This window comes from Syngnathoides biaculeatus, chromosome 9 (genome assembly GCF_019802595.1).
Source record: "Syngnathoides biaculeatus isolate LvHL_M chromosome 9, ASM1980259v1, whole genome shotgun sequence".
NCBI lineage: Eukaryota > Metazoa > Chordata > Actinopteri > Syngnathiformes > Syngnathidae > Syngnathoides > Syngnathoides biaculeatus.
The window spans coordinates 31,905,140-31,931,536 of record NC_084648.1 but is presented as its reverse complement, the minus strand read 5'-3'; the positions used below and the strand labels follow the sequence as shown (position 1 = coordinate 31,931,536).

Sequence of the window (26,397 nt, the reverse complement as noted above, 5' to 3'; positions counted from 1 at the left end):
AACCGCACTCCTCAGAACTGTGAGGCCAACGCTCGAACCAATTGCTCCACCATGCTGCCTGAAGGAGGACCTTGAATCACATTTATTAAACAAAAGCATTCATATTTGCTAGTTGATGGACCAAAAGCCTCACATTCTCCAGATGCCATAGCTCCATGTAGTGGAAAGGCCTGGCTAAAATGCACACGCATTGATACCCAGGTAGGTGCCAATCGGAAATCGTCTAGTCAAGTCTTGATCGGTGACGTCATCCCCGGTAAAACTGGAAGCAAGCGAAGCTCAGTTGGAAGCAAGCGTAGAGCGTAGTGAAGAATCGAGAGCAAGGAGAAAGGAAGCAAGTGTGGAAATCAGAAGGTGAGAGGTGCTTTTGCAAAAGTGAGCGAGAATTTTAATTGTTTGCACCCACTTGCATTCATTTCTACGCTGTTTTGATTGGGGGATATTGCTATACTCTCCTCACCTTAGGATTCTAGTAGTCACACAACGTGAAACACGCTGCTTGTTTATTTCAGTCATGTAAAGCGTGCCAGTTTCCAATCTGGAAAAACAAAAGGAAGTTGCATGAAACTGAAGAATCACATCTCAGATGTTTCAAAATGTGGAAAATTCTTTTTTTTTTCTGAGGAACTGCTATAGCATCTAAGTTTTTGACAGCCAGTCACCAGGAAATGCAAGCTGAACAATCTAAAGACAGCAGCAGAAGGCAGTTGTACAAGCAGATGCACAAGCAGATTTTTGAAACCAGCTAAGAATCAGCATTAACAACAAAGTGAAACTGCCAGTAAGCAAATTTTAATCAAACAAACAATCTATTTGTAAGTGCTATTCACACAACAAGAAAAAAAAAATTCAAAGCGCTTTTTCATAAAATAAAAATGTAAATAAAACATAAAAACTGCCAGCCAATTGTCAACAAGAACTATGTTGGAATATAAAAAAGTGACTGAGGTGATGAAGCTTTCATCCGTTCCATGTCTTGTGTTCATTGTAGGCTACATCATAGCACATAACTGGCCAGACAGGAGAAATATGGAGTAATTTCTTCATGCCTTCAACTAAAATAAATAATAATAGTAATAAGAAGAATAAGAACTTATACCTGGGATGCTCACACTCTTTTCTACCCCAAAATCTACTTTTCAAGCAGCCACCCTCTTACGATCTACCAAGAGAGATGTGCATCGCCTCGACTCCAATGGAGAAAACAAGAGAGAAACGGTAATTAGAAAGCCAGCACATGCACAGTGAGATGTCAGAAGAGGCCAGGATCGGTCAATCAGTTGACACGCACGATCAACATATTGACCACACCTGAATCAAGGAATGAGATGGATGAAAGGCTGACATCTCTTTTTTTTTCGATGTATTGAGCAAACCTGCTTTAGACTATAGAACAACTGATGTTGCTCAGGAAAAGAGAATGGGAAAGAATTCCACCATGAAACCTTCAACAATTACCGTTTTCAGTTTCCAAATCATTATTGGGTGAAGTTAAAATGAAAGGAGATGTAACAGAGTGGTATAGGGTGCCGAGCTTTTTGGAACATGTTGCAAGCATTAAATTCAAAATGAGTGAATATTTTCAAAACAATTATATCTATGTGGGATCATTAAATATCTTCACTTTGCCATATATTCAATTAAATATAGGTCAAAAACGATTTGTTTGTATTCTGATTTTATTTACATTTTACACAACTTCATTGGAATTGAGTTTTATATAAAATGTCCAGTACACGCAAAACAAATAGATGCTTGTTCTGAATATTGTATGGCCAAAATTCATGACCCATGCACCTGCACATGTATCGGTAATTGGTCTAATTTTCAATAGATGAGTAGATGGGACAATTTATACTTGCATTAAAAAAACATGAACAGGGCCATAAATCCTGCAGAGAGTGAGTAATTAAATAAGAACGGACTGTTTCAGTATCACCTTTTTGTCTGTGCTACTTTGATACCCCTGACCGAGGAATTAACTTCCACTATAACAGGCCTCCTGAGGGCTGCTTGCTTAAAGAAAATCCCGACTTTGTCTTTTATACCACCTCCTGTGGTGAAAAATGATAAAAGGAGAAGATGTGGGTGTTAACGTTACAATCTTCTCTGTAACCCCATAGTGAGATGTGGAGCGAACATAGCCTAGACTGTATAGTTGTTATAATGAATGGATGACAGAGTGCACACCAAATTAATTATCCCAACGATATTACATGGTTGATGGTTTTACTGGGATTCATTAGAACAATGTCAAAAAGAATGAGAGAGAGAAAGAGATGACGCATCGCCTGGAAATTCTCATTTTGTCTTTGTATCAAGTAAAAATATGTATTGGGATCATGTAATGACACGTAGCCATCACCCCATACAAGTACGATATTTCATCTCTAAGCAACACAGTCATAATAACCATCCTGCCTTCCTACTGGAAGGATGTTTAAATTCTTTGAAAGTTTGCATTCAAAAGGGTGCTTTAGTCTCCATGAACATCTTATGTAATGTTTTCTTGTGCCACTTGTCAAGTTGAATGACACTAAGAGGGACGCATATTTGGCTTTACATTGAAAACTGATGTGCATATAATTTCAAACATATGCCAGTCGTGCAAGATGCAAAATGTGTAGTTGGATTTGGAGAAAAAGAAATCTGCTACCTGAAAGTTCAGACCCCTAACCTCTATGGCCATAGTCTTGGGCTCAGAGAAGGTTGAACTATTAGACCCAATAGAGCTTAATCCTATATATCAACTTTGTTTGGCATATGGCAGGATAAGTCATATTAGCAATGGAAACAAAAAATGATACTAAATGGGCTAAATTGATTGTTAAATATAGAGTTTATGTATCCCTGTGCGCTTTTTGGGCTGTTTTTTGTACTAGTTCAACTTCAACAATTTTTTTGGGGATTGTGAGATGGGCGACGGAAGGCGGGAGGTTTTGGTGAGCTCACCAGTCCTTTTATCCAGTTACTGTTGACCCGGCGCTAAAATCAATCACCAAATATAGTATTTATAGCCGCCTACATTGGAAAGGTTGTGCATCTTTGAGCACTTTTTGGATACTTTCCTTTGGTCATTCAACTTAACAACGCTTTTATTAAATTATGCAATGTGACTTGGTACACCTTCGCTACCGAATGAGCTAACTAGCCAAGGTTGTTGCCACATTTCTACATTTTCCAATAACCTCTCACCATTATGAAAGCTTGATGCTTATTAACAGAAGCCTGGCATTAGCACCAAGATCAGCCATCAAGAAGCCTCTCTGTTCAATTGACGACTAATGAACTGCTGCAGAGGGTCTCACTTCTAGAAACGAAGATCCACCGTCTTGAAGTGTACCTGGATGTGAATGGACAGTCGGGAAATGAAACCACCTTACCGATGTCTCAAAATAGTGAGCAGAGCAGTGCTAACAAACAGCCACTTAGCTCAACAACAAGGAGAGATGTGGTCTGTAGAATCAATAACGGATTATCCAACAAACCTCCATGGAATTCATTGGGAGCAAAGCCAAAAGATATGGGACCTCTAAAAGGGAGCTCACAACAGCAGCGGATTACTGATGAATCTGGCTGGCCTGAGCTACGGTCCACCTCCAGCCCGAGTGAGCGGCCATGAATGCTACAATGAAGAGCAAGAAAAAAGCTAAGTCAATGCACCATGTTGTGCAAGAATATGTTGACAACTCCAATAACACTACAAGACGATTGTATCACACAACTAATGAGATTAATGAGATAGAAGTGATATCGAGGTAAATCTAGCATTAGTGTTACAGGGACGGAATGGCTCATTATCTCTGTTCCAGTTCATCCCATAGCCTTGCATGCCTTTATGCACTTGGCTTTGTGCAGGGAGAACAGAAAAATACTTTAAGGCCTCCTAAAGTATTCCCACAGTTGGAAGCATACGAATCTTCAAAATGGCGTCTAAAATGAAAACTTAAATTGCAGAACAAAGCAGTTAATCCAAAATGTTTGATGAAAAAAATATTTTTTGTTCTTGTCAACGCAAGAAGTAATTGTACTTCTATATCTTTTTCTATTTCCAAATATATGATAATTATTGTTGCAGAAAGGTGTGCAAAATGGACCCCCGGCACCAATTTAAAGCAGGTGGAATATATTTCACACGCCTCTGACATTCTTCAGTCAAAATACACAAGATAATTAAAGTTCCCATATGATCCACCCATAAGACGGAGGTGAAATTACTTTTTTTTTTTTTTAACTTTTGGGGATGAAGTGTCAAATCAGCATTCCTCACTCCTCTCGTACAGAACTACTTGGGTGGATTGGGGTGAGTGGCGACTACTAACCTGGGCTGTGAGGTAAAAAGCATTTAAAGAGCTGTTGTAGTTTCACTCACGGATGCAGCACTTCACCACCTAACCCACTGATTGACACTGTCAATTAGTGGAGGTCAGCGATTCTCAAAAGTGGGATGTGGGCCCCCCTCTGGTGGTACCAGAAATAATCAGTGAATATTGTTGCAACCCTGCAGTTGTGTTGAGCATATTCTACATGAGTCCCATAATTTCCGATTTTCTGGGTGGCCACGGATGTAACAGAATGTGATTTGTGATTGGATTTACATGTCAAAGGAAGCAGCAAAGGATGAATCTACATTGGAGGTTGCACTACATACACCAGTTAGTTTAATGTTGTGTTGGAATGATTTTGGCAAACAGTAACAATTTATTTTGAAATAAAGAATTCAAGATGCGTATATTTGAAAAGGTCAGACAGGAGGAGTTTGTTAAGGCAAGCTCAAGGTTTAAACGCTGAAACGAAACAATGAAAGCTCAAACAAACCATTAGAATGGCTTCAACCTGTAAACAAAAATATGGGTCATTGAAGAGGATACGCGTGATCCAAGCACAGGTGTTGACAGTGGCTATTATGGGAACAAGTACAAGGCATTGAGAAAAAAATGACTACAACTATAGTACATATAATCTGGTTTTATTTGGAGAGGGCGAGAGGAAGAACCTGATCCGCAGTGTGAGGTTTGTGGCCAAGTGTTCAGCAATACATTTATGAATCCATCACAATCAAACACCATCGTGACAAAACAAGAGGCACTTGTGGACAAACCGGGAGATTTTCTTTGATGAAAACGTGATTAACTGAAACAATCGAAGTCCAGTTTTGAACCTTGCTGAGGCACAAGCGCAGTCAAAGCAAAGGAAGCTTGTTATCCTGACAGCTTCCAGAACCAGCGAACAACTGTTTACCTTTTGCACAAAAGTTTTTTTGCTTACCTTTCCAACCTTCGATCGGTGTGAGAAAAGCTTCTCATAATTTGTGTGCATTACTTTTGCTGGAATAAGGCACTGAAGTTTCTGACAGTGAGAATTTCTAGTTGTAGCTATGCATGCAGTTCTCTAAAATCCTTATCAAATATTTGTATTATATACTTAACTATGAATTTGAGAGAGGCCCCGTAGCTCAGTGGTTAGAGCACTGGTTTGGTAAACCAGGCGTAAAAATTGTGCCAAACATATATATGCGTTCATCTGAGATGACGCGCTGTGGCGACGCCGAAAGAAACACACACTTAACTATAAATTTGAGATCTGTGTGAGTGTAATGTTACTGTTTAAACTGCCTGTTAGTGTCTTGCATTTCTGACAATATTAAATATACAGTGAATATTTTGTAGGAATAAAACCTCTCCCTCGGTTTTCACAAATACATTGGCCTAATGCACTAAAGTATTTTAATGTTGGTCATGATGGTGGTACTTTGAGAGCCTTGTATTTTTTCAGGTGGCATTGTTGTAAAAAGTTCAAGAAGCACTGGTGTTGGTTTGTAAATGTGGAGCATGCACCCATTCAGCAAGCAAACGTTACACTGCTCATCAAAGTTTCCATGGCCTTACAGGGAGAAGATTTCTTTATGGGCAGCATGTCACCGAAATGTCTGCATTTAATCGAAAATGACCACCACATGACCTCCAAAATAGAGGTGCCAGCCAGCGTCGTCCTGCTCCATTCACTACGCCGATTGGCTCAGTGCTGTATTCATTGCCCAAGGTGTGTTGGAAGTCCAATGACTGCTTCACCCCACAGAACAAGAACACAGGCCTTGTTCAGCACATTTTACTGTGAAAAGCAATATCGACTTTTGAAATAACTTCATGTTTGCAATGAAGATACACTAATCATTTGAGAAAATGTCCCTGATCTCTCGCAAAAACAGGACAAAATACAATGAATAGCACTTAATGAGCATTAATAAACAGCAAAAATCAGCACCTGATTCCACCTCTGAGAGCTTTCAGTAGGGGAGAAAAAATAGTGAGCATTCAATTCACTATCTCACTCACATCATTGTGTAAGGTTCATCATTTAAACCACGTGTCAAACTCGTGGCTGGCACAATTGTTTGGTGTTGACACATTTGTTTTTAAGTGCCATCCCCTGTTAGACTGAGTTGAATGAACCGTACACTATTATCAAAAGCAATAACTGGTTTGGTTGAAACAGAACTAAGTGTGGGGGGCAGAAAGGTGGAAATAAAATGCAAACTTTACATACTTTAAAAATGATCACAAAACGTTGCTGAAAATACAGTAAATCAGATGCACACCGATGTGTATTCTGTTTTACTAGACTGTGGAAATCACAGACCGCTTTTCAAGTTACCTAAGGTGTGCTGCGCAGGGATGGAAATGGCCTCCTCAAGCTGGGAAATGCATTTGTTTTGACAGAGGCTTGTCAGACAAATGGAAACCTGCAGTCTGGCGTGCTTTCCTAAGGCTGGCATCGGTGTGCTGGATGTTTGCCGACTGTGTGGAGTACACATCGACAAACATACGTGTACAGTAAATACCCTCTTACCCCAGGGTGATAACTTAATTGAACAATTGAATATGCGAACTATTGCTAAAGCTCCTCCTGACAACTCTGATAGCAAACAGTAGTTCTTGGTAAAGCTGCAGCTCTGACATGATCATGCTTCCCTGTTGTCCAGTGGATGGACTGCGGCCACGGGCAGTTAATCGTCCACCCTACAGATGAAAAAATCTAGTTAAAATTTAAAACCACGTTGCTCAAGAACACCTTTTGAGAAATAGGTGGGTAACAAAATATTTACTTAAAAAACTACAAAACAAAACTGTATCTTCTAACAATGTTCTCCTGGAATGCATTGTTCTGTAGTTCGGAGCATCCGCATTGTTATTGGTGATTGCTTTTTGATAATTCAATTTTTTATGGATTCCAGACCTTGCTTACTACTTTACCACTTTTATTAAGATGGGATGGATTTAATGGTTACATTAATTTTTTCGAGAAAATGAATCCACAATAGGGTTAGTTTTCAATGCTGTTGAGTCTTATGAGGGTACTACAAAAATATAGAAACCCCTCTCTTATTAATCTTACTATATATATGTATGCAATAGTTATTAACAGATGTCATGTAATATATAGCCATAAGATCACTCATGTATCCCTCCATGTTGCCTCTCGTTCATGCAATAATGAACACCAGATGTTGATCTTAGGCGAACGAATTAAAGGTGAAATCTGTGTCAAGTCATTGGACATAGAGTTAGAAGCTCTAGCACAGCGTGTCAGGAAAGTAATAGAGGCACATGTTTACCCCAATTAACCCAAAGTGGAGGCTAAAACCAATCCTTGTTGAAATAAATACAAATAAATAAGGTGAGATAAATTTAGCAAGATGGCTCAAGGTTGGAAAGGTTGGAAAAGTACACTTTTGAATTAAATTACATGTAATCTAGAATACAAACCGCAGATCCTATGGGAGCAGAGAGGAAAAATTGTCCGTTCTCGAGACACTTTAAAAAGAATATCTTTATTTATTTTGTTATTTTATTGGTCTTGTTATATACATGGCATCATTTGTGCTTTTTATTATCAAGAGTAAAATCGTTAGGAGAACAAGTCAGAAACAAAAACAAGATTGTAGTTCATTTTTAAGTTGGCTATACTGAGACTACGTGGGGGTAGAAAAGGAAATGGGTAGGTAGGTCGATAAATAGGCTGACACTTGCAGATGTCCACCGAGGGGAGTGGGAATGTCCAGAATGGGATGTGCTTTTACCAACAGCAGCAAAGGCACCTGTGTATCGCTTTTGTAAAAAACAGTCCATCGGTCAGCCTCTGGGCCTTCATCCTACTGAGCACGTACTCCTTCAGTTCATTGTCCATTGGACTGTGGGGGGATGACACCTATTCAAATCATTTGTCACACTCTCATCACACCTTTCCTATCATTAAAAAAGAAACCAACCATTACGAAATGTTTTTGTTAAATCTATTGTTGAGTTTGGAGAGCTGTTAAAAGGTCAGCCAGAATGGATGAAACACATTCCTGTAGTCATTATGTAGACAAAAGTATTGGGACACCTGTCCAACAAAGCAAAAATGGCAGAAAATATGGAGGCGCAGTTAAAACAGCTTTCTTGAGTGGTTTGCTCACTCATAATCACAAAGATCTTTGGTGGGTCAGGTTGTTCCACACTAATCTCATCTGAGCATGCCGGACCACATAAGGGTCTTCTTAAAAAGTTGGAAGAGAAATGTCCAAATGTGTTGGTTGGTAAGATTAAGAATTCAGGGGGACCACTGAAGAAATACATTTAAGAGTTGTCGCAAGACTTTTTAGTGGAATCAAATATCAGATAAGCAACACATAAATGGGGAAACAAACCAGTTGTGGTTCATAGTTTCTAAAACTGAAATTATGAAAACCAAAAAAGGAATATACAGAAATTACAGTAAATATATTTAGGGCTTGGCTGGCAAACAGTTGACGGTGTACCCCAGCTCCTCGAACTTGGGATAGGCTCCAGCACTCCTGTGAGTCTTGTGATGATAAGCAGCTCAGAAAATGGGTATTTGGGAATACAGGAAGAGACTCTGAGGCTGTGTTCACATTGCACTTAAAGGCCAACTGATAGATATTGGTATGAAAAGTACATATATTATTCACTTCAATGTCTATACAAAAAAAAAAAAAAAGAGCAGAGAGCATGTCATTAATGATCAAAGTTGCGGAAGTCTCACTCGACATACCAGTGGCAGCCATATTGCCTGCAACATCATTTGCAGATGTCACACTGGGTGAGTCGCCATTGAAAACAAGCCATACCACCTGGTATGGGAGAAGAACAAGAGAGATTTTTGGATTTTTCTGACGCCCCTTCTGAAACTGAAGCTCATTTCAAAGAAGAGAACATCTCACAATCGGGTGAAGTGACCGGGGCAATATTACCCTTTCGTTTTGAGACAAATTCATATATGCGGATCACTTCTAACCAACAGCAGAGTCCTCAAGGAACCTAATGAAATATTCAAAATGACAGACCTATAATTGTTCGATTTCCCAACACTTTTACAAGTCTTGTGTATGTAGTGTACTTAGGAGGACCCATTGCGGCGAAGTTATTACTTCGGATGTGCCCAGACATCGGTGGTCGGTGAAGTGGGGGGGCTCCTTTTTCCTCCCTGCCCGATCCACCTTCGCATCGGGGATAATGCCGCGGCCGCCGGTGAGCAACAGCAATGCCACGGGCGCACACATCAACACGTTTTTTACCCCTAACTTACATATTTTATTAAGTTATTATGATGCGGGTCTTTAGTTATGTTCTGAGAGAAGGATTACGTCGTCGGACGCGGATGGGGCTTTTTATGATTGCTGTTTTCGGAAAAGTTTTTCGAGTTTGGTGACTAGGTCTAGTTAGCTAGTTAGCTCGTGTTACAGGCTACTAAGCTGTCTTTGTACTTCTATTTTGTTGTTGTTTTGTGTTGTATTGTATTGTATTGTGTGTGATTAAATTGTCTTCAACGCAATACAAGTGCTTTGTTATATTTTGCCAGTGAGACCAAGGGGATTTATTCTAAATTCACACATAACATATGTTATAAACTGTGAGACAAATTAGTCCCCCACAACTATTTTTTTTCAATAGCTCTATACACACCTACCTGTCATTTAGAACCCGCAAAGCTCTCGTCGTTTGCACCTGTGCAATTTATTTTTCACGAAAAACTGGGTGTTTTTGGAAAAGTGTGAAGAGTGAATACATCCTCCCGAGTGGTTGAGCAAAATCCAGCAATACAATCAACTGGCATTTTGGCTAACACAATGAAAAAGAAGTAATTTTTCGGCAGTACAATAGGTACAAACCAATATGAACACTCGACCCCGCTACTGCAGAAAATGACACTTCCTGATTCTTCCTCAACACAAATACCTCAAGAGGATTTTGATGGGGCAGCATGGTGGATCAGCTGGTATATTGTTGGCCTCACAGTTCTGAGGTCCCAGGTTCAATCCCAGACCCGCCTTTGTGGAATTTGCATGTTCTCCCCATATTCTCCGGGCACTCCGGTTTCCTCCGACATTCCAAAAACATTTAACATGAATTATTCTTCTTGTCTTTCTTTCAGCTTGTCCCGTTACGGGTCGCCACAGCTTGTCATTTTTTTTTTATCTAAGCCTATCTCGTGCATCCTCCTCTCTAACGCCCACTGTCCTCATGTCCTCCCTCATAACATCCATCAACCTTTTCTTTGGTCTTCCTCTTGTTCTTTTGAATAGCAGCTCCATCTTCAGTACCCATCTCCCAATATACTCACTCTCTCCCCTCTGAACATGTCCAAACCATCGAAGTCTGCTATCTCTAACTTTGTCTCAAAAAAATCCCACTTTGGCTGTCCCTCTAATGAGCTCATTTCTAATACTATCCAGCCTGTTCACTCGAACAAGAGCAAGAACCTCACCATTTTCATTTCTACTACCTCCAGTTCTGCTTCCTGTTGTTTCTTCAGAGCCACCGTCTCTCATCTGTACATCACAGCCGGCCTCACCACTGTTTTATAAACTTTGCCCTTCATCCTAGCGGATAATCTTCTATCACATAGAACACAAGACACCTTCCGCCAACTCTTCCACCCTGCTTGGACCGGTTTCTTCACTTCCTTACCACACTCACCATTTCTCAGCATTGTTGACCCCAAGCATTTGAAGTCGTCCACCCTCGCTATTTCTTCTCCTTGGAGCTTCACCCTTCCTCCTCTGCCCCTCTCATTCACGCACGAATATTCTGTTTTACTTCGGCTGATTTTCATTCCTCTCCTTTCCAGTGCATAGCTCTGTCTTTGTAACTGTTCCTCTGCCTGCTCCCTGCTTCCACTGCAGATCACAATAGCATCTGTGAACATCATGGTCCAAGGGGATTCCAGTCTAACCTCTTCTGTCAGCCCATCCATTATTACCGCAAATTGGACACTCTAAATAGCCCCTAGGCGTGATTGTGAGTTTGTTTGTGTTGATGTGCCCTGCAATTGGCTGGAAACCAGTTTAGGGTGTACCCTGCCTCTTGCCCGTTGACAGCTGGGATAGGCTCCACCACTTCCCACGACACTTTTGAGGATAAGCGACGAAGGAAATGGATGGATGGATGGATTTTCATGGCGGCAGAGGCAAAAATCCATATACTACAACATCCTGACGTGTAGTGAAAAAATGGATGGGTTCATTCTGGCTGACTTTTTTTCATTAAAAACATTAAAAATTATCTTTTAGGTGTCAGTTGACCTTTAAGATTGCCTGGTAACAAGCTGTAGTTTGTGGTGTATTTTGTTCACCCATTTCAAAACAACGATTTGTCTGCTACACTTCACAAATATGACTTAATAAATCGGCTTTACACTCGTCAATATTTGGTCTTACCAGTGTGAATGCTGAATGCTTGTGTTTTTTTTTTTCTTTTTTAGTCCTGTCCAAAAAAAAAATTACAAGAGTCAACACACCCTTAAAGTCCATTGTAAGACTAGAACTGATTAAACTGTTGCTTGGGTGAGATAGTGAAACCAACACCATGGCCCTGTTGATCTGCCGGTAACCTGAGCCTCCATCCACCATACAAAACAAAAAGGAAAGAGCAACTTGTAGTCACAACAATCCTACTGATGTTCTCCCTAGTGCTTGTATTCCTAAATATGTTTAAGTATAAATTTCAATAGTAAATTGTGACTCGAAAGGGTTCATTAGTGGAATAATTCAGGTGAGGAAAAAAATGTAATACGGAGAGAATGATATGAAGGCTGAAGCACAACTGGCTATTTTCTGAGAATTACTGACGCTGTTATGTGATTAATGCAAGGAGGTCAGTCATTCTTTAATATTTGGGTGAAAATACCACAGGGGCAAGGGGGGGAAGGCCTTTCTGGTTATAGCTTGGTCCAGTAGCTAGCCTCGGATTCCCATTAGATAAAACCAAAAGCGGGAGCTGGCCACAGCTTGAGCACATAATCATCAGTTGAGGTTAACTCACGATCCTTTTCCATGTTCCTGCTGGTGAGGTTGGGGTCTTTACTATTGTTTTATTAGCTTTTTGGTCATTTTATGAACTCTACACTTGCTTTCTGGCTGATGACCACTTATTTCGCACGGATAAAACCATAACGGACACAAGGGCGTGGATATCTGATAGTTCAACATAGTACAGTTGTCCATCCATGTCCTTCAAGTGACACCTTTATCACTGTGTCAGCTTTACCAAATTATGTTCACTCTCATGATGTATTGTCCGAGTCCATTTTAGCAAGTGACTTGAGCTGGTGGTCCATTATCCCCTCTTATAGTTCTTATCCTTGTTGATTCAGGTCTTTAGCTGGAACTGTCCACAGCCCATGATGACTAGTGCTGCCCAGATCTTATCAATATTACTGTGTATGAATTGCCATACCACACAATCCATGGCAACTGGTTTCTTGGCTTACGGTATAGCTTTAGTGCCAGTCATGATCCATATTGAGTCAGTGTGTTGGCTAGCTTCAGCTTCTCTCCAATGGTCTGCTGTCTTTTTGCTCTCTGTCGACCTACTTTCAACTCCAAAGGCAAAAGTTACTAGTTGTTTGGCAGGTGGAGCCTTTCTCAGCAGCAGATAGGTAGAGCTTGCCATTAGCGCAGGCACACAGTTCATAGACACCCGTCTGTTTGGTGTAGGTAGTACCCGCTGCTGCACCTTCCAGAGGGTCCGCTGCACTGCCAAGGGGAATGTTGCCCAGCCGGATGGTGTTTGCATCTAGAAAGATCTGAGAACATAAAGAATGTAAGTTTTACACATTCAAAATTTGACCGTAAAGAGGGATAAACAAGAAAACAACAATTTGTAATATAAAGAAAGGAGGAGTTTGATGTAGGTATATGAATTGTACGGGGGAGTCAACACAAGAGACAAACGACTAAAACTTGTAATTGAGATACAGACCCTAGGTGATTGACAGTAAGAATGATGAGGACCAAAAGTGATCACTTAGAGTGGTGAATTAAAACCAAAAGGTATTAGAAAACAAAGCTATTAGAAAACAAAATCTTTAAATGCTGAAAAAAAACCAAGCCAAAAAAACCCCCAAACAAATTCAGAATAACTCCAAAATGAACATTTTTGAAAAGAAGCAAAAACATCTCAAAATAGGTTAAAGTAAGAGGATTTACATGCAAATCAATGTAGCCAAATTAAGGATACAGCATTACCGGGTATTCCACCAATGTCGATGCAACATTGAAGAAGTAGTTGACCTTTTTTATTTTAGCCACAGGGATGACTAAGCAAAATGATGACGGCCGTATGAGTCAGAAAAGTACACAAAGTATTGTAAATTAGATTAGCACCCACTGATAGACAGCAACATGAGTTCTCAAAAGTATTGTGGAATGTTTTGTCTGACAATTATTGTTAAAAGTGAAGTGAGGTGACTTTACTGCTTTCTGCTCATTTTCCATTATGCTGTTTTTTTCATTTTTTTGGGTGACAGTGTTGAAAGTTTAAATGTTTTGTAGACATTTCCTGTACTGTTTTTGGGCTTTCAGAGGCAACAGTTTGACACTTCGACACATTCTCCCCACACTTGAGGTTGCACAAGAAATCGGTTTTCCTGTAAAGAAGGAAGTCTAACCAAAAGCTAATATTGGGAAAAACATTCAGAAATTTCTTCACAGAGGCCCAAACTTTAGGTTTTCATACAGGAATTCAATCCAATCAGATGTCAGATGTGCTAGAAGAATTGCTTCACTCAATTTGGGGACGACAGAAGTTCATTGTGTTAGATAGCTTTGACTGATGATTAGGAAGTACGATCAGGAGTCTCTAAAAATGTGGAAAGTCTTGAAAATGTACACAAACTTGAAATCCATCCAACAGATGAGGAAGACAGAATGATAAAAGTAGTATTTTACTTTGCCATTTTCAAAAGATGGGAAAATAAATACAGGGACAAATGACTGACAGGATGATGAAATAAGTGACTTTAGGGTTTACCAAAGAAAAAGGGATTGCACTTCAGAAATGTGGAGTGCAATGCCTGCTGGATTAAGGAGATGACAATTCAAGAGAATGTGCAGTAGGAGGTGGGAAACAAAGACAGGATGGCAACTTGATGGCGAGCCAAAGGACAAGTGAGGAATCACGTGAGAAGCAATTAGTTTAACTCATGATTTCACTTTGGCTGACGGGGCATATTTTGATGGGTGAAAAAGTACATGCACAAACACTATCGCTTTGTAAGATGACGTGAGCCAAAGTTAGAGCTTCAATTACCTTTTAAATATCAGCATAGCTAAAAGCAGAACATCCATCAGCCATTAATCCGGATCAAGATATGCGAGTAACCAGAACATTTCAAATGGACTCAATGGCTTTCAAATATGAACATCCTCGTCTCACAACATTCCCTGGATAATTACATGAGATTTCCTAACGTATGTGCTCCTTAGGCACTTGTAGATACAGTAATGAACGTGTAAAGGCTCAGCTCCTGATTAATATTTTTTGTTTTCGCTATCTAACAATGATAATTATTCTTCACTCTCCTCATAAAAAAATATAAGTGAATACCCCCCAAAATTTGGTTAACTAAAGTGGCAGGTATTCAGGGTGGTCACATTGTTGTCTCACGAAATACTGTATACTTCACAGGTTTTTGAATATACAGAGCAACTACTTGTATTCTAATCCATCCATCTTCTACCGCTTTTCCGGGTTGGGTCACGGGAGAAGTAGCTTTAGCAGGGATACCAGACTTCCCTTTCCCCAGCCGCTTCATCTAGCTCTTCCAGAGGGAGGTGTGAGTATACTCACACCTGCTCGGCGTCTCTTACCGTGGGGAACTCCAGAGTGTAACAGAGTCCAACCCCTCTCGAGAGGACTGGTACCAGACCCCAAGCGGTGCGTCGAGGCGACTCCAACTATATTTAGTCAGAGGTTTTCGACCTCCTGCACCAGCCCGGGCTCCTTCTCAGCCAGAGTGGTGACATTCCATGTCCCTAGAGCTAGTTTCTGTAGCCAGGTATCGGATCGCCAAGGTCCCTGCCTTCAGCTACTGTATAGTTCACATTGCACCGGACCCCCGTTGACCTGTGCCCAGGCAAGGGAAACCTGAAGCCATCAATTTTTCTCGTTACAGGAGGGGGCCTCCACTCCCTGAGAAGGGTTGCATCAGGAAGGGCATCCGGCGTAAAAATTGTGCCAAACATATATATGCGTTCATCTGAGATGATACGCTGTGGCGACCCCGGAAGGGACAAGATGAAAGAAACACATAGGAGTTTATGGAGCCGTACTTTTTCTGTACTACTACTACTTGTATTATGTACTGTAATGTAATGATACTTTCAGTCCCTCACTGTTTTACTTCAGGTACAGCAGTGCCGTGATATACATACAGATGACTCAAATTGCAAGTTTTTCAACATACAATCCCTCATTCAACCAATTTTTTTCTTGGATTTGAGATTGGAGTATTGTATGGAGGCTGCCAACAAGTCAACACAACTTACAACAAACAGCAGTTTGGCAAAGTTAACAATTCAACAAAAATTAGGCTTGAGGCTGTGTAATGCCAGCCCCAGTTGAAGTTGACTGTCAAACTTAAGATGAAATAAAGACGATTATACTCCTGCATTTGAAACATCCACATAATGTAGATTACTTAGAATTTCAGTTCGCATGCTTGATGCTGGCGATAGTATTTCCTGATTGAAATGCAGTTTCCCTTGCTACAACGCAGTTCACTTTACATTCCCTCGCTGTTACACACTGTTTTGTTTTGTGTGTGTGTGTAAATTTTTTTACAGTGTAGCGGGCTTTTTTTTTTTCTTTTACAGCACATGAATGTGCATTGTGCTCTGCATCCTGACTGACTAAGGGACTGTAATCCATTGTCAATCAATCTCCTTTATGCCATGTGTCCTATTATGTACAGAATAAATTCATCTTGAATAATTTACATAATTGTTTGATGCTTGCAGTGTGGCCCTTTAGTGCTGTACTGTATGTTTAAAACTTTTCTCCCAATTTCAAAATGCCACTGATGATCTGTCAGAGATGGCAAAGCCAGCACGAGGGGATAAGGGAGAAGAGGAAGAAGAGGACATAAGTGTTGAGGATGAGGAGGAAGGACCAACATTTGATTGCTAGACAACCATAATGAGATTGGCTAATAAACTTCAGTGAGCTGCACAAGAATGGGACCCTTTGATATTTCATTCATTACTGTTCTCAAAGGTGAATATTCTCACCCAGAAGAAAAAAATGACTGCCAACAATGACCCATAACTCGCAAAAAGACAGCCGCACAAAGGTGTTTCAGCGGAAAAATACACTATAGCAGAGATACACCAGGACGAAGAGGCACACCCAGAGGAGCTATAAAATATGCGTTTTCACTATATTCACTATTAATAATTTCATGTGTGTCCAACCGCATAGACTGATTGTTAAAATTAAAGTTATTTCTAAACACTATCATGGTTTTCTTTTTATAGGAAAACACATAGCGAGTCCCAGATAAAGCAGAAGGAAATGGATGGGATATTATTTGGCAAAGGACTTTATGTAATTTTCACTAAGCAAAGCATTTCTAGATTTATTTTTCAAAAAAATGTTTTGGTCAAAATAGGTTTTGATCTTTGGTTTCAGTCTATATTATGGTAGTTTGCTTTGTTTTTTTAATCTACAAAGGTTTGAACTTTGAGAGCGTTTAAATGACAGAAATGTGAGAATTGTAGTCTGTCTGAGAAAAGTTCATAAAATGTGTGGTTAAGGGTTTAACAGCCTTAAAACATATGTAAGAAATAAAAAAAATACTCTAAATAAAAAAAAATATTGAACAAAATAAACTGTAGACAAAAACATGCTCAGTAAATGGAAAAAAAAATAATCCTGTACATTAAAAAAATATCCTGTAAAAAAAAGAAAAAATCCACAAAAAAAACAAGAAAAAAACTACTACATGAATTATTATTTTTAGTAAAATGTGGGGGTTTGTGTACAATTATTGTTGTTTTTTGGGGGTGAGTGGAGGCTGGAATTTATCTGTGACAATCCAATTAATTTCAATGGGGAAAAAAACGATTTCGAAATGTTTTGTTTGAGTTGCAAGCATGGTGATGGAACAGATGAAATTCATGTGTCAAGGCACCTCTGCATATCAAAGGAACTGCGATCAAAATTTGATTAAAACAAGAAAATAGCCCCAAGACCTTTGCACAGTTTGCCTGTTCAGCCACCAAAATAGATTTGGTTGTATAGTTGAAGAAAAAAAAATGGTAAATTTGACAAACACTCAAATAAGCAAGGTGTTTTGTCCCCAGCCTCAAAACCTAGAAATAAACAAAAACAAACAACACAATGTATTGCATGAGCTTATAAAGTGATGATAGACACCACATTAAATGCATATAAAAAAATCATTTGGGTCCCAACCACAACTTTGAAAAATATTTTAAAATAATTTAAAAAAGATTGCCACCACAATCAGCCCATTGCTGTTCCTCTGATTTTTGACACAATTAGGCAAATTGATGTATTGAAAACTTACAGTATGTGAGCAACTTTCACCAAATAGGACAACACAAATAGTGCACAATCTTCAATTGTCAAGGTATGTCTTCATCACATACTCTAACCTGTTACCGTCCTCCTGCTTCTCCGATAAAAGCTGAGTTGGGCTAAGGTATTGCGTTTCAGAGGAACAAACTCAGTCATGATTGGAAACATGGCCTAAATATAATTTGACACGGCATACCCAGCATTGGAATGAGACCTAAAATGAACTACGGCATTTAAATTGGGTGGGGGAATGAAGAGAGATGGTTTTGTTTATATGAGCTAACACCGTCTGAATGATGGCGGAGGGTACAAGTGGTACCTGGGAATTCAGTGGAACTTGCCGATATTAATCCACGTCTTAATACCATCACTATCACAGCGCAATTTCACAAATAATCAATACTAAACAAAAACACAATTTAACAACTTGCAAATGTGCCATGTATGTCACCTGGAGCAGTTCAGGATCAATATTTATGTAATGACTCAAGATATACAAACAATTGCCATGAAATACATCTTACTTACCATAGATGCTGATTAATGTGTGCAGATAACGACAGGCGTTCATCAAACTCGAGATGGCTGCTCAACCAATCAGAGGACACGAAAGTGCTGACACTACTGAGGGCCAGCTCATTGGCCCTCCGAGAAAAACTTTAAATCTTATTAGTTTAAGAAATAGTCACATTGCCAATTTATTTTGAGTTAAGGCTCTCGGCTGATTAGAGTGACGTGACAGGCCTACTTTTGATTATATGATTAAAAAAAAAAAACATGTACTGGATGCTGAGTGGAGCGAAGAGAAATTCCATGGAAAAGAAACTGTTGCATGTTGAGGAGAGCAGTGAAATTTTTGTGGAAGCTGAAGGCCCTCCACTGTTTTTGAATTAGTTTTCTCTTCCATAACAATGGAAAAAAAACAACATCATACAATGTCGGTATGACCACAAAGATGAAGATCAGAAAGGCAGTGGACGCTGATTATAAAAAAAAAGAAGAGGGAGGGTAGAGTTGATGTTTTACAAAGAGAAAAGGATCAATGGAAGAGGCAGGAGGTGAAAATGAGATGGGAATAGACATGATCAGAAATCTGATGAGTGGAGGTAGAGCCATGGACGCTTGGAGGCTTGGGTATGTACAACAGAAATCATTTGTTGAAGCTTAAGTTTGGATTAGTACTGGAATTTATCCAAAATGAAAGTGTGTGCAAGTGTTAAGTTTGTGTTGGCAGCTTTAAGGGTGGGATGTTACTATTTGTCAAAAATGTAAACATTGGTCTTTGGTGCATGACCACTACGATTAATTCATTTGAAATTAGTCTTTGAAGAAGTGAGTCTTTTTAAGCACTATTTTTAGAGTATCTCTATTGCTTTTTAACTAACATCCCACATTTCCATACTATGTGATAAAAGTTGCTTAACTGAGTTCCATCCTGGAAGGCCGATCATTTCATCTGTGAGCCTCTCTCGAGGTTTCTTCCTTTTTTTCTCCACAAATGCCCCCTTGATGGAGAGTTTAGACCAGAGTGTCGTTGATCATTGTGAACTGTGAGCCTGTGAAGCCTTGTGAGAGTCTTTTGTGATTAAGGGCTACAATAATAAACATGACTCGACTTTTGGGATGCACAAAATAATGTGAGCAAGTCACGTTGGCATCTTACAACAAGAATAAGGGTACCCTTATGAATGACAGAGTTAATCAATTTGTATGGGCTGGGAATCAGACAAGCTCAAATTAGAACCACACTACAGAACGAATATATAGTTACTATACTTTGAGGTCAACATTAGCTGCAACGGTTACTGACAACTGAAACCTTTATGTAATGTTAAACAATTAGGTATTATCATTTACAACTGACAATGTAAGGGACCGCAGGGTCATTATTTGGCAAAGGACTTTATGTAATTTTCACTAAGCAAAGCAAAGCAAAGCAAATTTATTTGTATAGCGCATTTCATACATGAGGTAATTCAATGTGCTTTACATAATTAAAAGCATTTGAAAAGAAAGAGATAGAACATTTCAAAATGGGATAAAAGTAATAAAAATGACAAACAATATTAAAAAAAGACAAATTAAAACTGCATACAGTAAAAGTAATATGATCAAAAAGTGGATATATTCTAAAAAGCATGAGAAAAAAGAAGAGTTTTCAACCTGGATTTCAAAACATCCACACTTGGGGCTGACCTCACTTCTGTTGGCAACTTGTTCCATTTGTGTGCAGCATAACAGCTAAATGCTGCTTCACCATGTTTGCTTTGGACTCTGCGCACCACTATTTGACCTGAGTCAGTCAATCTCAGAGCTCTACTGGCTTTGTATTCCGTAAACATTTCTTTCATGTATTCAGGACCTAAATCATTTAGTAATTTATAGACCAGTAGCAGAACTTTAAATCTATTCTAAAGCTAACTCGAAGCCAGTGCAAGGACTTTAGGGTTGGAGTTACATGCTCTGACCACTTTGGTCTGGTCAGAACCCAAGCTGCAGCATTATGAATGAGCTGTAGCTATTTAATTCCCTTTTGGATGAGTCCAGTCAGAAGACCATTACAGTCGTCAAGTCTACTTGAGATAAAAGCATGGATGAGCTTTTCCTGGTCTGCTTGACACATACAAGACTTCAATCTAGATATGTTTTTCAGATGATAGAAGGCAGTTTTTGTGATTGATTTGATTGTTGAAAGTCAGGTCGAGGGGCCTCACAGGTCACAGCCATTCGCTGAGACCGAGCACCTCCAATGATCACAAAGTAGCTCCTTTCCTCCAGTTGGGACCTCGACCATTTAAGGACTGTTCCATTTAGTCATACCCACGTTTCCAACCTGTTTAGCAGTATATTGTGATCTACCGTATCAAAAGCCGCGCTCAGATCCAACAGGACCAAAATTGACACCTTTTTCTGAGTCAGTATTCAACTTTATATCATTTAGCACTTTGATAGGAGCAGATTCTGTACTATGATGAGTTCGGAAACCTGATTGAAATTTGTCAAAAAGTCAATTTAATTTCAAGAAATTGCTGAGTAGATTAAAAATAACTTTCTCAAGAATCTTTGAGAAGCTATGAACGGGAGATTTGAGATGGGTCTATAGCTTGCTAACATAGAATCGTCTAGTGCTCTGTTTTTTAGAAGAGGCTTAACAGCACCTACTTTGAGAGCTTTGGGAAACTCGCCAGACTGAAGTGAGCACTTGATTATTTGCTGCACCTCAAGCAGCACTGACTTCACAATAGTTTTGAAAAAGTCAGATGCTATTGAGTCGAAACAGCTCGTTGATGGTTTCAAGTGCTGAACAGTTTTCACTCCAGTTTTTTGATAAACTGTATCAAATTCTGACAAGTTAATTGAATTTTCTCTGGGTGTATTGATATGTGAGATCATTCTATCTTTTTGGTGATTTGTGCTGACTTTTGACCTGATGGAATGTATTTTGTTCACTAAAACTACCAAGTAATGACATATCAGTTCATAAAGGCTTCCTATGGGCTCACCACCTGTGGAAGGGGCCATAGGGTGGGGTGCAGTGTGAGCTGGGCGGTGGCTGAAGGCAGGGAACTTGGCATCCGATCCCTGGCAACAGAAGGTGGTTTTAGTGATGTGGAACATCACCTCTCTGGCAGGGAAAGAGCCCAAACTAGTGTGTGAGGTCACAAAGTTCTGATTAGATATAGTCAGACTTTCCTCCAAACTCCGCATGGTCTCTGGCATCAGTCCTCTTGATGGCTATGCCTGAACATGTTGGTGGACACCAATGGTGAGGGATGCTGTCAATCTGAAGAAGGAGTCCAATCAGGCCTTTTTGGCCGGTGGGACTCCCAGAGGCAGCTGGTGTGTACCAGTTGACCAAACGGAATGCAGCTTTGTTGGTTGCTGTAGCAAAAACCCGGGAAGGGGAGGAGTTCAGTGAGACCATAGAAAAACACTTCTGCATGGCTTTGAGGAAATTCTGGTCCACCATCCAGGATCTCAGGAAGAGCAGCAGTGCACCATCAACATTGTATATAGTGAGTATGGGGTGCTGCTGACCTTAACACGGGATGTTGTGAGTCAGTGGGGAGAATACTTTGAAGACATCCTCAATTTTACCGAATAACTTCCCCATGAGGTAGCAGAGTCTGATTACTCTGAGCCGGACTCTCCTATTTCTGGAATTTATGTCACCGAGGTAGTTAAAATGCTCCTTTGTGGCAAAGCCCCGGATGAGATTTTCCCCGGAGTTCCAAATGGATGTTGTGTGGCTGTCCTTCCGCAAAATTGCATGGACATTGGGGACAGTGCCTCCGGATTGGCAGACTAGGGTGCTGGCCCCCCTTTTTAAGAAAGGGGACTGGATGGTGTGTTCCAACTACAGGGGAATCACACTACTCAGCCTCCCTGGTAAGGTCTATTCAGGAATGTTAGAGAGGAGGATATGTTGGGTAGTTGAATATCAAATTCAGGAGGAGACACTGTGTTTTTTGTTCTGGCCCTGGAACAGTGGACCAGCGCTACACCCTCAGTATGGTCCTCAAGGCTGCATGGGAGTTCGCCCAATCAGTCTACCTTTTTTTGTGGACTGGAGAGGTTCGTAGCTGAGTGTGAAGCAGATGAGATGAAAATCAACATCTCCTCTGAGACCACAACCCAGATAAGTTGAGGAAGATGAATGGATGGACTGTTCACAAAGGATTTTACCAAGTTATTATGCAAAAATTTAAGTTAAAATAAATGTGTAAAACCTTTATGCTACTTTTATTTGATAATAAAGGACAGTTTACAGTTGTAAGCAATAACATTGACTTCACTAACAGCACTAGGACAATATTACCTAATGAGAGAAAAATGAAATTTATGATCAATTAGGTGATATTTTGTCTCAACCAGTTCGATTTTCCACTTAGTCCCTCAAGGGTCAGTTTTCGGAACTCTCCTGTTCAGCCTGCATATGCTATTCTTGGGTCGAAATTTCCATAACTTTAGTTTTACTAATTATCAATTAAAGAAGACAAGGGTTGCATGTGTCCAGGAGACCAGGAGAAGCTCATGCTGCTCAGGTTGTGAACAGAACAAACTGGTCAGAATATATAACTCCATTTCTGAAGTCCTTGCACTGGCTTCCAGACAGCTTTAGAATAGATTTGAAAGTTTTGGCACTGGTCTATATATCACTAAATGGTTTTGGTACTGAATACATGAAGGAAACGCTAATGGAATGCAAACCCAGTGGAGCTCTGAGACAGACAGACTCAGGTCAAATAGTGGAGTACAGAGTCCAAAGCAAACTTGGTGAAGCAGTATTTAGCTATAATGCAGCACAAAAATGGAATAAGTTGCCAATAGAGGTGACATCAGTCACAAGAGTGAATGTTTTAAAATCTTGACTAAAAGCATTTTTTTCTCATGCGTTTTAGGGTGCTTCCCCATTTCAATGACATTTATTGCACTAGAAGCTGTTTACATTGTACATTTCAAATGTTTTTATTTATGTATTTGAATGCTTTCACTCATGTAAAATGGTTTGAGTTACTGTACCTTGTGAAATACACTATAAAAACATTGTTTGCTTTGCTTTTTTCTGTAAATCATGGATGTGTGAAAGGGTGTTCCTCCATGTCATGGACAGCTCATGTCTTGGTATTGTCGACATTAAAAGGCACCAATTATGTGTGCTGAGCATAAATCATACATTTTTAAGTATCTACTGTACTTACAGTAGTTCAAAATAAGAGCAGTCCAGTCTGACAAACCAAATTAATAAACATTTCGGTATATTTTTTATTGCTACGTCAAACAAATTACACTTGGGTGCAGAAGATTCTCATAAAACCAACAGTCCAATGTGACTAACCAGATTAATAAACATTTTCAGAATATTTTTTATTGCTACATCAAACAAATTACAAATGGGTGTAGAAGATTCTCAGAAAACCAACAAAATCTAGCATTCATGATATGCCCGCTCTAAAGGCCGTGCAATTGGCCACATTAAAAACAGTTATAAATAGTCTGCCGTTGACTTTACAAACTCAAAACTATTTTGTACAATTTTTTTTTTGTCTAGGATTTACCAATCCATTGAATCACTAAACTAACTTGTATGACCATACTTTCTTCAACTTGCGACACCTTTCAACTGTTATTCCACTCCAAGATGGAATGCTGCTGCTGTTACATCGACAATACCAATACAATTAAAAGGAGAGTTTGAGAAAAAGGAGGTGAAACTTCAGAAATAATCAACTTGTTTAACACAAGAAAATAGTATTCGCACGTGTTAATCACCACAAATAATTCTGCACACAATGTTCATACCCAGTATTTACCAATTGTGGTCAAATAGTGACAAATTGTCACACTCACACACGCAAAAAAGCCTGTAGCAACACAAACAGTTGGCAGATGGTGACACAATCTGAGAGTGTTACACAGACCATTAGGCTCACTGAATGGACTGACTCACAACAGACCAAATGATTGAAGGACAAAGCGACGTTAAGTATGACCTGTCTGCGTGACCACATGTACATTCACATACATACATATTCCATGCGCAAGGCCACTGTAAGTTGTTATACTGACCTGCATTCACACTGTGAATTAGCGGTACAAAAGACATGTAATTAACATGCAGCTGGAATTATATTCAATCAAGAATTGAAATAAATAAAACAAAGAATGAGAGTGGCAAGTAAATATCACCATGTGGTACATACCGAGCGATATAGTCAGCATTGGCAAACTTCATTTTCTACATGAACTAGTTCAAAAGTGTATTAAGTGTTCCAAAAATGAAGTAGTCCAGTTCATTGTTCGTAATTCTGAATTCTGAATTACCTCAGTGTGCCAAAATGAAGTACTTCATATTTCTTCTTTTTTCTCACAAAATGTTGCTGAGATCTGATCAACTCCGGTCCTGCCTGGGTGGAGTTTGTGTGTTCTCCCGTGCCTTTGTGGGTTTTCTCCAGGTACTGTACTCGGGTTTCCTCCCACAGGCCCAAAACTTTCACAGTAGGTTATTTGAAGACTCTAGATTGCCCGTAGGCGTGAATGTCACGGTGTTCAGGGTTTACCCATCCTCTTGGCCGGAGATACCTGGGATAGGCTCCAGCACTCCAGCCACTCTAGTGAGGTTAAGTGGTATGTTAAATGGATGAATAAATTAATGTTACTGAGAGCTTTCATCCTCCAAATATTGTAATTTCTCCATTGTTCCCAAACATTAATTCCACACAGGTAGCCAGCAGCAGCTTTCACCCTATAGTCTCAAAACCTGACAAAAAAATTTCTTTTGATAGTATTTTCCAAATGAGCAATTAAAAAAAAAGATGGCTATCCTGAATGTACAAGCACAAACACAATCTGAGGTAGAGAATTAGGTGTCACTGGAGCTACAGCATTCCCCTCTAATTGCCCAACACTAACTAAATTCCCCCCTACCCTTCATGTGACACTCGTGAGGGTTTTTTATATGCACTTAAACCCGTAAGCATGGAAAGGCAACCGTAAAATGACAATCCAGCTGTCTCTTTGGAGTACTTCACTCACTTTCTTCACCACAATTTCAACCCCCCCATGAAATACGAAGGGAAAATGATTTTATTTCTACTCGCGACAAAAAAACACGAAGGTCCTGTTTAGACTCGCGTGTGTGGCAACTGTGGTGACGTCACTACGGCTATCTGGAACCGAGTTTGCCTTTATACTCGAGCGCAACCCACGCACTCAGTTTTGAAAATGTGCTGAAGATAGATTACTTTAAAAAGACAGGTTCCACTGAAAACAGACCTCAACATTGTACACCAAAGAAGTTGTGTATACAAGCTCAACGTCATATCTTGTAAAATTCAGTTATGAGAGCTGCCAACATTGCTGCAGAGTTTGAAGGGGATGACATGGCAGTGATCTGAAGACACGCCTCACACTCTATGCATTAATTTCTACATCGGTTGTCCTTTTTCTCAGTACCCTTAGGAAACCTTCGTATCGAATCTGGATAAACCCCACACCAGCATGGCCAGAACATCCAAAACTCCAGTGATGCTCCAACTTAGATTCAAAGCCAACTACGGTGGCTCTGAGGCAGACATCCCAACTGATATTTGTGCTCCTGTGGGGTGAGTCAAATCTCTAAGTCTATTTGTTGTTTTATTTTGTGCGAGCCAGTTTAATTTGAAAGTGTCATTTCCATTGTGAGGCCCAATGACTGTGTATAATCCTTTCTAACGCGCACAAATTCATTCGCTATTCTGCTGCTTTACCCACAGGTTAATGGACAAACTGAAGCAGAGCAGCCAAAATGCAACACTTCAGTCAAGCAACATCTCCAAATTACATTCTTAATAAAATGTTTTTATCGTTACCAGCAGAATGAGGAACACTGATAGTACTTCGTTCAGATTGCAGTAATAGATGTATGTTAAGATAAAGAATGTGTGGGTTGCGTCAGGAAGGGCATTGGCACAAAACTGCCAAAAGAATCATGTGAGTGCCCCGTCAATGGCTACACCTGACTGGATCAGATGAA

The 26,397-nt window shown here is 39.8% G+C and overlaps 1 protein-coding gene and 1 long non-coding RNA gene across 2 annotated transcripts in view; one reads left to right on the top strand and one right to left on the bottom strand.

The window, feature by feature from the left end:
* The first annotated feature begins 273 nt into the window (after positions 1-273).
* On the top strand, positions 274-26,397 carry LOC133506153 (uncharacterized). Its single transcript, XR_009796413.1, has 3 exons — positions 274-354; positions 25,836-25,987; positions 26,138-26,397. It is a non-coding gene; the product is annotated as an uncharacterized LOC133506153 (long non-coding RNA).
* LOC133506152 (zeta-sarcoglycan) overlaps positions 12,877-26,397 on the bottom strand; it is a 188,332-nt gene continuing 174,811 nt past the window's right edge. The window contains exon 8 of the mRNA XM_061829983.1: positions 12,877-13,086. Within this exon, the coding sequence (XP_061685967.1) occupies positions 12,877-13,086 (210 nt within the window). The remainder of the gene's footprint in view (positions 13,087-26,397) is intronic.